Genomic DNA, 12,399 nt, shown 5'->3' on the forward strand with positions numbered 1-12,399 from the left:
GAGGTCTCATTCTCTCCCAAAGGCACCAATCCACAATTATCTCCCCAGGTGTCTCCCTCCACCCTTACCCAGCTCCTCTTAACCACACCCGCGTAATGACCTCGCATCCTCACCTTGCTCTGCCACGCCAGCATTCTGTTAGGGGGCTACTTTGGTCATCTAGCATATCTGGGCCAGCCACCTCACCCACAGTCTTCCCACTTGGGTTTCCTTGTTCAATCACGCCTTCCTTTATGTTTGGGCCCATAACATCCCTTTCAGCCCAATTCTTTCTTTTTTTGTTTCTTCTATATACTTGTCTAATTGGGTTCGTACCAATCTCTTAAGTAGCCATGTCATCCACCTCTTTCTCAGTTTTTTAAATGTCTGTAGCTGCATTCACAAGGGAAATTGCTTACTTTATTTTATAAAATCCATGAAGGTTGTTCCCACAGCTTTTACATTTACGTAACAGGGAATTTCACATTTCAACCATGAATATTAGATTCTCCAGTTAAGCTCAAAATTAAGTCAATACTTTCATTTTTTTTGGGGTCAAAATAATTCACTCAAAGCGAGTTAACAGCATACAAATCGGAAGGAAGAAATCCGACTATTAAAACAGAATACTAAAAAAAAAAAAACCAAATCAGAGAGTACAAAAAAGAGACTCAAGTGCCAATCCTATAAAAATAAATCAAGTCAAATCAAACATACCTCCAGGATCTCTCATAGGAGTCATATATGGATTGAAGGGAGTTCGAGAAGGATGCATTGGGGTTTCACTTCCCATCCCATATTGAGATGTGTCACTGGCAGAACACGAGAGTCAGATGGTTGAATATTTTGCGATGCATATAAGGATCATAAATTATATGTTACATATAACTTACCGAGATGCGGTTGCAGCCACATTGTCAGATATATGGTTGCGGTCAACTGCATATACCCAAGTTAGAGACCACACAAATACAATAGTACATGCAGCTCAGGTATTTGTACTAATTACAAGACTTACCCATCACAACCTTCATCTGGGACTCCAATTCAATCCGAACTAATGTGCCTTTAACTCCTATAACACGCCCTCGAGAACCTTTATAGGGACCCTGGCGTACTTTCACAGTTGCACCTGCCAAACCATCCTTCCTCCTTCCACCCTTATGCTTTCTTCCAGCTATATCACATCCAAAAAAATGGACATTGGGCAAGTTTCTTTTAAAAAAGGTAAAACAAAATCATAGACTGATTCAATATTCCAACATATAGTATAAAGAAAGATTCACACATACAATCAATTGGAGGCCCTTGTCGAGAAAACCTCTGTGGGGACTGTGGAATATGAGCTGGTATAATTGAAGCTGTCGGTTCAGAGCACTCCGTGATGTCATCTGCAAACACACGGATCTGCAGAGAGGATATTTCTATATCATTTCAGCACTAAAAACAAGTAGAAATTCACAAGCCCTTCAGTAAAGGTGTAAAGAGCAAATTCAATACAAAAGCTTAAGCTATTAGGTGAGGGTCTTCGCTTTGGGCTTGAAGAGTGGATATTGCAGGCCTAATTTTTTGTTTAGCTTGTGCTTTACTTAATTCTACTAGAAAAGTGGGAGGCGGTGAGGATCAAATTTATGATCTCGTGGTTGCTAAAGCTCTAATACTATGTAAAGAACCAATTCAACTCAAAAGCTTAAGCTATTGGGTGATGACCTTTTTAATGGTTTATATTATTTTCTAACAAAATGGACAATAAAACTCACATGTTCTTTTGTTGAATCTGATATTAAGATAATGACATTCTGCTCCACCTTCACAACAAGGCCAGTAACACCTTCTTGAACACCAGAAACAACCTTAACATGGTTTCCGGGTTCAAAATAGTTACAAAGTTCGTTTTCTTTTACAGCAACAATATTCTGAAAAAATGAAAAATAAAAATAAAAATTAGATCATCGGGAAAACATGCAAAACTTACGGACTTTCTAGGGAAGGAAAACAGTCAATTATCAATTCATACTTACTGGGAGACCCTTAATTGCTGGTCTTACATAAACATTATCTTTATCAACTTTCTCCACCCACCCCTTCATGTTCTTTAAATCTCCCTTAACAACAATGACAGATGATCCTTTCATAAAATTTCCTTTCTTTCTATTTGCAAACAAAATATCTGCATCTCTAGTCTCACCCAGTTTACCAAATTTCTCATGTTCATCGAATGTTGGATTGATATTCTGGACGCAAATAGATTTTCTAGATACGGTTTTGTATAAGAATCCATCTTTGAACATCATGCCCCCAATGGAAACAAATCGCTCCCCATAGGCATCATATCTATGCTCCACACGGATATGCAGCACCCTGAACAGAAACCATAAATTCTAAACATACCAGCAACTCGAAAGTTTTCAAGAAACAGAGACATTCAGTAATAGAAAGGCGAGAATCCGAAATACCTAGCTTCGTCAACATTCATAAAACGAGGAGGAGGAACAAATGCCTTCTTTTTCACAACTTCCTTACCTTCCTGCATGATACATGTGTTTTGCACAAAAATAGGGACTCAAGAAAGTTAAATGTCGGACAACTATAAAGCATGAATTAAACAAGACACTGAAACATTTCATACCAATTTGTTTGCAAGGGCTTGTAAGTCTAAGCGCGGAATCAGTTTCACAGTAACCCTCTGTCGCACACTATCCACATCTACTACCTGTAGAAGAGATATTTCATGGTAAATAAAGAAAGCAAACAGAACAGTATTATAGTTTTTCTAGAATGAGATGCATACTTTGGCAAGGTCCCCTTTATAAGTCCCAATCTTCATTCTGACCCAAGTATCTCGGGCAAGATCAACAGATTTGCTTTCAACTGACAGAACATCAGTCATTTCTCTGATGGGAACAAGCAAAATTTTTTGGCCTAATATATTGCTTAGACCTTTGCAAGCCTGAAACATGTGCAAAAAATAAAATAAGCTTCACAATTTAATCCATAAAGACAATTATGATGAACAACAGACATTTAACATGACAATACCTCTCTGACATGGGCTTCTTTATCTGCTTCCACATATATATAGTTTTTGAGATGATCGAGAGCAATAGCTGACAAGATTCTCAATTCAGAGTCAGACATGTACTTTTGCATGAGACAAACAGCTGTTTCTCGCTCACGACCAATCTAACAATGAACATAAATAAACAAAAGAATATAATATGGTATACTTGCCAGAGCAAAGAAATTATTATCACAAACATTGACAAGAATCATACCGCACATTTGACCATCCAAAGCTTTGGATCTCTCACAGATGGCAAAAGAGCTTGCTGTTCTACTATATCTTGAGTTTCTTCATCATAATCAGTCAAATACCTCCCATATCGTTCCTGAATTGTTCTTTCCATAGCTTCAATATCTTCATGATCTTCTTGGAAATGTGGCAGCATGCGGCTACCACTACGCATCCTCCCACCATCATCATCATCATCTTCCTCTGGTAGATCAGCTCCACCCTCAACAATGAAATCTGCATGTTTCAGACGATTGTAAACTTATCTGCATACATATTTTACTTTAGACTTTAGAGCCTGAGTCATAACAACTGATCAATCACGTGCATAAACCCTAATTTATCAATTCCAATCCTGATTTCAAAACAGTAGTTTATCCTGACTGATTGAGAGAGAAAAAAAGGAAAAAAGAAACGTACCATCATCGATTTCTTGATCGTCGTCTTCATCTTCGACTTCGGAATCAACCTCTGCCTCATCGTCCAACAAATGTTTAACATCACATCTTCCCCGCTTCCTGCCGCGGCCTCTTCCCTCCTCGTACTCCTCATCGTACTCGTCGTCTTCCCAGTTCATTCTTCGATTTCTCATTGGGCAAACCCTAAGCAGCTTCTTCTTCTTCTTCTTGTGAAGTGGATTCGTGAGATTCAAGGATTGTGATAAAAGTGAGAATGAAGAGAATGCAACACCTCAGAATTTCAAATGCTAGTAAGTGAGGGGGAGGGACTGGTATTGCTCTTATATATATAGGCTAGCAAACAGACTCATCTAGGCGCCAACACCAGCGCCCTCTAGTTAGTTCAGTTCAAACGCGCCCGCGTGTCGCAACACTGAAATAAATAATAATAACAAAATAAAATTGTAAAATTAGGCCTATGCCCTCCCTCTGCACAAAAAAAAAATTAAAATTAAAAATTAAAAATATTCTAAAAACTATTTTTAGAAATAAAATACTGACGAATTCAAAATTTAACATTAAACATGATAAAAATGTAAAATCGCATGCGGATGACATCATAACAACAAATGATAAATCATTAAATCTTTTATATTTGGGTGTGCATTTAATTTTTAATGTCTTAAATATACATAAATTTAGTCTTTTAATATATTTTGGCATAAATTAAGTCTTAGAATTAATAATTATATACTAATAAAATTTTAAAAAATTTAATTAGTCTTTTTATGCATTAATAATGAAGTCACATTAAAGACAATGGTGGAGCCAAAGGTGGTTAAGCCCCATTCACTTTTCAATATAAGGGTATGTATCGTTCAATTTGGTTGGATTTTTTTTTTTTTTGTTAAACTAAATTAAACCAGAAAAACCAATTCAGTTAATTGATTTATTTTTTTCCAATCAGTTTATAACTTTTATAACTAGTTTATAATTGGTTATGAACATAACTAGTTCTGAACCCAATTTTGAACTCAAAATTAAAAATACAGAGAGAAAAAAGATAAAAAAAAATAAAAAAAATACAAATGATATTAGAAATTAAAAAAATTAAAAAGAAAGACAAAAATAAATAATAGAGAAAAATACAAAAGAGATAAAAGAAAAAAAGTGAAAATTAAAGAAATAAAGAAATAAAAATAAAGATAAAGTAAAAAAAAAAAGACAATAAATAAATAAGAGAAAAAAAGAAAAAAAAAAACTAATTGGGTTCATGAACTGATTCTAAAAAATAAATTTTTTTTTTTGTAAGCAAAAATCAATTCTTTTAATTGTGTGCAGTTCAGTTCATAATATAATTCATTTCTTTTGGTTCTTTTACACACCTTTCCTAACCGCCATTTAAATATTTATCAATGGATCATCGATCTTCTTTCCTCTAGTTAAGGTAGAAGAGTTACACTACTTTCATATACTCTTAATGATATTAATATAATAATACTTGATAAGAAAAACTTGTTGTGAAAGATCCATTAATATTTTATAACATTAACTGATATTATGAAACTCAATTGTTTACAGGAGCCATGAAGGCTACACTTAAATCAACTGATATTAAGTGATATTTTTTTTGGCGGGTCATCAGTGTTTATTAATTCATCGGAAGTTTACAATTAAGTACCTTCTGGGGGAAGTGATCCTTCTCCACCTACCTGTGGATTTTTATTTTTATAAAAACACAATCAAAAGAAAAAAAATTTAAACAAGCGTCAAAATAAATCGGGAGTAGAACAAATACATACATATTAGTTTATATAAGCTTAATTAAGTAGCTTCATGCAGATATGTTGCTAAATAAAAATCTTACGTGCAACCAAACATAATTGAGACTAATTTCTTAAATAAAAATGATGTTTACAACCGTGGACAAGTGAGACTAAATTTTAAAGTAAAGGCATTGAATAAGTCGTGCGGCGGGTCTAGGGGGAAGCCCGTGGCGGGGGCCACAACCAATGAGCTAAGTGGACGAAATACATCAAGTGGGTCCAACACCACATCTAAACCCAAAACCTTAAGGCATTGGGTTCATGGGTCCATCCACTTATATACTCTTCACTTAGCCCATTATTAACCAATGTGAGACTCATCACACTTGAATATCCCAACAATCTCTCCCTCAAGTGTGAAACCCACCATTGATTTGCCCCCCTCAACCGAGTACCCCAAGCGCAAAGTACTCAACCCGCCTCCTAGCCAATCATCAGGCTAGCTCTAGCACAACCCGGCTCTGATACCACTGTGAGGCGGGTCCAGGGAGAAGCCCGTGGCGGGGGCCACCACCAATGAGCTAAGTGGACGAAATACACCAAGTGAGTCCAACACCACATCTCAACCCAAAACCTTAATGCATTGGGTTCATGGGTCCATCCACTTATATACTCTTCACTTAGCACATTATCAACAAATGTGAGACTCATCACACTTGAATATCCCAACAATAAAGAACCTTGGGATACACCACCCCAAAAGCTAGCTCAAGGAGTGAGAGTGCCCAAGGCCTTATAAACTTCACATTAGTTGCTCATACAACCAATGTGAGACTATATATCTTAACACACCCCCTCACGCAAGAGCCCTTTAGGCTAGAAGCGTGGAAATTGCACAGGCCCAATTTTTGGTTTACCTTTTGTGTTTTTTATTTTAATTCCACTTTAAAGTGGGGGGCGGTGAGGATCGAACATGTGGCTCTGATACCATGTTAAAGAACCTTGGGATACACCACCCCAAAAGCTAGCTCAAAGGGTGAGAATGCCCAAGGCCTTATAAACTCCACAGTAATTGCTCATACAATCAATGTGAGACTATATATCTCAACATAAGTCATCAAATTGACTACTTCGGGTAACAAACAAATAAGGAGCTCCTATCACATTGATTTAATACTAGGTCATAGAAAGCAATAAAGCTGAATATTCCATTGAATTGAATAATGAGAAAACTGTACTTTGCTCACTTATATATGCAGCAGCTATACAAACGAAGCTGATACAGTAGGAGCGGGAAAACTAACAGACTGACTAATACTGTAACTACCAAACTAAGCAATGAAATAACTGAAACTAACTAACTTTAACTTATCAGTAAAAGTTAATATTAACTAACAGTAATTTATATGCCTAATACCCCCCCTCAAGTTGGGAGTAATATATCTTTTAAACCCAACTTGGAAATCAACAACTGAAACTGGGGAATCGGTAGAGCCTTTGTAAAGAAGTCAGCAATTTGCAATGAAGAACGTATTGGAAGAAGGTGAATGAGACCATCTTGAATGCGTTCTCGAATGACATGACAATCAATGTCAATGTGCTTACTTCTTTCATGGAATGTGGGATTATGGGCAAGGTAGATAGTTGACTGGCTGTCACAAAACACAGGGATGGATTTGGTAAGCGGAAGCTGTAAGTCACGAAGGAGGAACGAGATCCATTGAAGTTCACAAGCCAAATTGGCTAAAGCTCGGTATTCTTCTTCGGAGGATGATCTAGAAACGGTTGTTTGCTTCTTAGTCTTCCATGAAACAAAAGAAGATCATAAGAAGACACTCAAGCCAGAGACAGAACGTCGAGTATCAATGCAGCATGCCCAGTCGGCATCAGCAAAACCGGATGGAGTGAGATCATTTTGCACAGGGAAAAATAATCCCTTTGATGGAGAAGCTTTGAGATATCTTAGGATTCGAACAGCAGCCTGATAATGAGTCTCCATAGGCTTAGCTACAAACTGAGTAAGCTGTTGAACAACAAAATTTATATCAGGTCTGGTATTGGTGAGATACAATAATCTGCCAACCAATCTTCGATATGCAGCAATGTCTGAGTAAGGATTACCATGTTCTTTCTGTAGCTTCACTGAGGGATCCATAGGAGTGGAAGCTGGCTTAGAAGCAAGGAGACCAGCATCAGCAATAAGTTCCAATGCGTATTTCCTTTGATTAATAATCAAGCCTGATGAGGATCTAGCAACCTCAAAACCAAGGAAAAATCTGAGATGGCCCAGATCTTTTATTCGAAAGGCAGCATCAAGATGATGTTTTACTCGATCAATTTCTTGGATGTCATTCCCATTGAGTACAATATCATAAACATAAATCAATAATGCTGTGAAAGAATGAGAAGAGGACCTATTAATAGAGATGGATCTGCTGCAGATTGATGATAGCCAAGAGTGAATAGAGATGAAAGCAACTTGGCATTCCATTGTCTACTAGCCTGTTTAAGGCCATATAAAGATTTGTTGAGCTTGCATACGTGATTGGATTTGTTGCTACTGACTCCAGGAGGCAGAATCATGTAGACATCCTCATCCAAGTCACCATGGAGAAATGCATTATTCACATCAAGCTGTTCCAAATGCCAGCCTTTGGCCACAGCTATGGATAATAGGATTCTGACAGTAGTTATCTTCACAACTGGAGAAAATGTTTCAAGGAAATCAAGACCTTCAAGTTGATTATATCCTTTGGCTACCAAGCGAGCCTTGTACCTCTCAATTTGTACCAAGGAGTGCCCAAGGCCTTATAAAGGTCATATTAGTTGCCCATCTAATTAATGTGGGACTTTTTATCTCAACACGCCCCCTCACGCAAGAGCCCTTTGGGCTAGAAGCGTGGAATTGCACAGGCCCATTTTTGGTTTACCTTTTTGTGCTCTTTTTTTTTATTTTAATTCCACTTTTTAAAGCGCCCCTCACGCAAGAGCACTTTGGGCTAGAAACGTGGAATTGCACAGGCCCATTTTTGGTTTACCTTTTTGTGCTTCTTTTTTTTATTTTAATTCCACTTTTTAAAGCGAGGGACGATGAGGCTCTGATACCATCATAGAAAGCAATAAAGCTGAATATTCCATTGAATTGAATAATGAGAAAACTGTACATTGCTCACTTATATATGCAGCAGCTATACAAACGAAGCTGATACAGTAGGAGCGGGAAAACTAACAGACTGACTAATACTGTAACTACCAAACTAAGCAATGAAATAACTGAAACTAACTAACTTTAACTTATCAGTAAAAGTTAATATTAACTAACAGTAATTTGTATGCCTAATACTAGGAGCAAGAATATATGTTGAGGAAGATTTGAATTAGTGACAATATTATCATAAGCTTTGAAATCTTGTAAAGAATTATTTTAATTCAATAACTTAAATTATTAAGTAAAGGTCACATTCATGGTTCTTTTCCTCACACGAGAGTCCACTAGACTTAAAGGATGGACAATGTAAAAGTATATTACCTATGCTAAAGAGATCCACATTATTTAATTTTTATTAATAGAATAAGGGGCAAGGACCGAACTCGTGACCACTTGATCAGAGAGACTTTGTTTTCATGTAATGTAAGCTTAAGCTGATAAATGATGTCCACAATAAGGTTTTACATCAATATCACTAACAACTAATGAAACACTTCTTACTAAGTGTCTGTTTGGATCCTCTCTTTTTTAAGCTAGAAGCTACTTATAAGCATAAGCTAGACCAAACAAGTTTTGAGAAAAACTCTTATAACGAAAAGCTCTTTTTTTATAATGAAGAAAAAAGCTGAAAACTAAAAGCTCCTAGGAGGAGTTTTTTTAAGCTCTTATCTGTTTTTCTTGAATTGAGTGCTTTTTTTTTTAAATGAAGAGTGATAAAGATAGAGAGAGATAATTTTCTTGAAATATGTGCTTTTAAGCTAAAATTTTTATGTAATTTCCAAATAGCTTTTAGCTCTTTTTTTAAGCTATTTTTTTAGCTTTAGCTTATAAGTAGCTTCTATCTTAAAAATAAGAAGATCCAAACAGGCTCTAAGAAAACAAAATCAAATGTGATTTTTCAATTGACAACAAACATACATTATATCATCCACAATAATAATTATAATAAATACATAACTAAATTAGTGGTGGGTATTAATTAAGTTGATAGTATCATCAAATAAGTGATTGTATTTTAGTAATTATGCAAATGTATGATAAGATATTATTGAAAAAAATACCAAATGGTGGTGATAAAGTGATGAGTTGTAAAAAAAATATAAAGAAAAAAGAGTCCAATTGGAAGAAATTATCATTGAAAAACACTAAATGATGATGACAAGATGATTTCTTATGAATATAATAATTCTTATGGATCAGAATATTAGGTCTCTATCCCAACAACCTAACAGATAGGTAAACAACATAACAACCTCTTATAGACTAAAGAGATAAGGATAATCCCAAGGGATAAAGAACAAAACAACTTATCATATCCTTCAACAATCACAATCCTAGTAGGACTCCACACCTACAGGTAACCCCTTCTATAAATAAAAGGCCAATCCTCTCAAGTACACACTCTGAATTTCCTACTCTCTTGCCTATCACTGTCCACACACTCACGTATTGGCTACAAGCTTATTGCTTGTGCCCAGTGATTGGAACATTGGCTATACGCCAATAGGGTATCTCTCTTATATATACCTCTGAGCGCATACCTTATAGTATAAATATATGGTTCTCTAGGATCGAACATTGGCGCCGTTTGTGGGGACTCGGCAAATTTTGATTCTCATCCATGGTGAACACGTGCGGCATAGCGCGAAGCCACAAATTGCAGGCTGCTTCGCGCGCCCTAAAATTCTACATATAGAAGGAGACAAACCCTCCAGCACGAAAGGATTTTGATCCTCCGAGAGACTCTAGAATGGAGCTCTATATCCAAGCAGGTGACGATTTAATAAATCCTTAGTAGAGCAAGCAAAGACCTTGAGGTCATTAAGTCATAAGGAAAGAGGTACGTAGAAATTTTGAATTCTTTATTGAAGGAAGTATCATCTCAAATTTTGTGGGATAAGGTATTGGCAAACCATTAATAACCCAGCTTTAGTCCAAAACAGATGCTCACCATGGGATCCATAAAAAAGAATGTAAACCCTTAGCACCATTGAAGGAAAAATCTTCCAAAAAGTAATGCGTCATGTGGATGGCTTTTTGAATTCATTCACAATCACATCTTTAGTGTACGAAAGTTAACAGCTCGACATTGGCCTCGAGCATCAACTCAGCCCAACCAAGGGTTTTCAGATTATCACCCATCTAAGGGCTTTATAATTATTAGCTTGGCCTCAACTTTGAGCCTCAACTTTGAGCTTCAACTCAGCCCAGCCAAGGGTTCATGATTATTAGTTCGGCCTCGACCTCGGCCTTGAGCATCAACTCAGCCCAGTCAAGGGCTTCAAGATTATCATCCTGGCCAAGAGCTTTAAGTTTAACAGCTCAGCCTCAACCTTGAGCTTCTACTCAGCCCAGCAAAAGGCTTCAAGATTTTTAGCACAGCTAAGGGCTTCATGATTATTAGATCGGCCTCAGCCTTGAGCTTCAACTCAGCCCAGCCAAGAGCTTCAAGATTATCAGCTCAACTAGGGCTTCATGATTATTAGCTCGACCTCAGCCTTGAGCTTCGACTCATCCTAGCCAAGGGATTCAAGATTATCAGCCCAGCTAAGGGCTTCATGATTATTTGCTCGGCCTTGAGCATCAACTCACCCCTGCCAAGGGCTTCAAGATTATTAGCCCAGCTAAGGACTTCATGATTATTAGCTCATCCTCAACCTTGAGCTTCAACTCTGCCCAGCTAAGAGCTTCATGATTATTAGCTCAGCTTCAGCCTTGAGGTTCAACTTAGCCCAACCAAGGGCTTCCAAATTATCAGCCCAGCTAAGGGCTTCATGATTATTAGCCCAGTCTTGGCTTTGAGCATCAACTCAGCCCAATTAAGGGCTTCAAGATTATCAACCTGGCCAAGAGATTTAAGTTTAACATCTTGGCCTTCGCCTTGAGCTTTAACTTAGTTCAGCTAAGGGCTTCAAGATTATAAGCCCACCTAAGGGCTTCATGATTATTAGCTCGACCTCAACCTTAAGCTTCAACTCAGCCCAGCGAATTGCTTCATGATTATTAGCTTGGCCTCTGCCTTGAGCATCAACTCAGCTCCACCTATCATCCCAGCTAAGGGCTTCATTATTATTAGCTCGACCTCAGCCTTGAGCTTCAACTCAGCCCAGCCAAGGGATTCAAGATTATTAGCCCAGCCAAGGGCTTCATGATTATTAGCTTGGCCTTGGCCTCGAGCATTTTCAAGATTATCAGCCCAGCTAAGGGCTTCATGATTATTAGCTTGGCCCCAGCCTTGAATATCAACTCAGCCTAGCCAAGATTATCAGCCCAGCTAAGGACTTCATGTTTATTAGCTCGGTCCAGTCTTGAGCTTCAATTTAGCCCAGCTAAATTGGGTTATCTACTTACCAATTTAATTTTTTAATAAATAATTTATCAATTTAATGTAAGAAAAAGTTGAATCCAAATAATGCGCGTTCAAATTATAAATAATGTCATCCTATACACAATTTGCGCAAAATCTAATATACAATTATTATGTGCCGCATCTCTTATGGTGGTGTGCACAGCTTTTGAACGCATATTACATATTTACATGATATGCGTCTTTCGAATTAGATAGATAAATCGTTTGTAAAATAATTTAACGACTTTATTAATCTCATGTAATAGGAGATAAGCTTTCTCATGCTATAGAGACAATCATGTGTGGGACCTATCTACTTATAAAAAAAGAAAAGATAAAGATAAAAAAGTAATACGAAAATCGATGTATGTGTAGGAGAGAAAAACACTCTCCTACAACATAAGAAT

At 37.0% G+C, this 12,399-nt stretch overlaps 1 protein-coding gene across 1 annotated transcript; it reads right to left on the reverse strand.

Moving 5' to 3' along the window:
- Positions 1-327: 327 nt before the first annotated feature.
- On the reverse strand, positions 328-3,848 carry LOC133297368 (putative transcription elongation factor SPT5 homolog 1). Its single transcript, XM_061496492.1, has 13 exons — positions 3,692-3,848; positions 3,255-3,508; positions 3,019-3,162; positions 2,771-2,929; positions 2,609-2,692; positions 2,436-2,506; positions 2,001-2,340; positions 1,740-1,895; positions 1,272-1,386; positions 998-1,156; positions 873-918; positions 697-791; positions 328-372 (listed from the first exon to the last, which is right to left on the reverse strand). The coding sequence occupies exons 1-13, from the start codon at positions 3,846-3,848 to the stop codon at positions 359-361; spliced, it is 1,794 nt and encodes a 597-aa protein (XP_061352476.1). The 3' UTR covers positions 328-358.
- Positions 3,849-12,399: the final 8,551 nt, after the last annotated feature.

This window comes from Gastrolobium bilobum, unplaced genomic scaffold, assembly GCF_033153095.1.
Source record: "Gastrolobium bilobum isolate Gb01-03AN ecotype WA unplaced genomic scaffold, APGP_CSIRO_Gbil_v1 utg2108, whole genome shotgun sequence".
In the NCBI taxonomy this organism is placed as follows: domain Eukaryota; kingdom Viridiplantae; phylum Streptophyta; class Magnoliopsida; order Fabales; family Fabaceae; genus Gastrolobium; species Gastrolobium bilobum.

What these genes read in the sequence shown, in the direction of transcription:
- LOC133297368 (XM_061496492.1), bottom strand. Translation starts at nt 3,848, where the DNA reads ATGAACTGGGAAGACGACGAGTACGATGAGGAGTACGAGGAGGGAAGA. An exon ending in CGATCAAGAAATCGATGATG is followed by an intron (nt 3,509 to 3,691) that starts GTACGTTTCTTT and finishes TGAAACATGCAG; the next exon opens with ATTTCATTGTTGAGGGTGGA. An exon ending in AAGAAGCCCATGTCAGAGAG is followed by an intron (nt 2,930 to 3,018) that starts GTATTGTCATGT and finishes CACATGTTTCAG; the next exon opens with GCTTGCAAAGGTCTAAGCAA.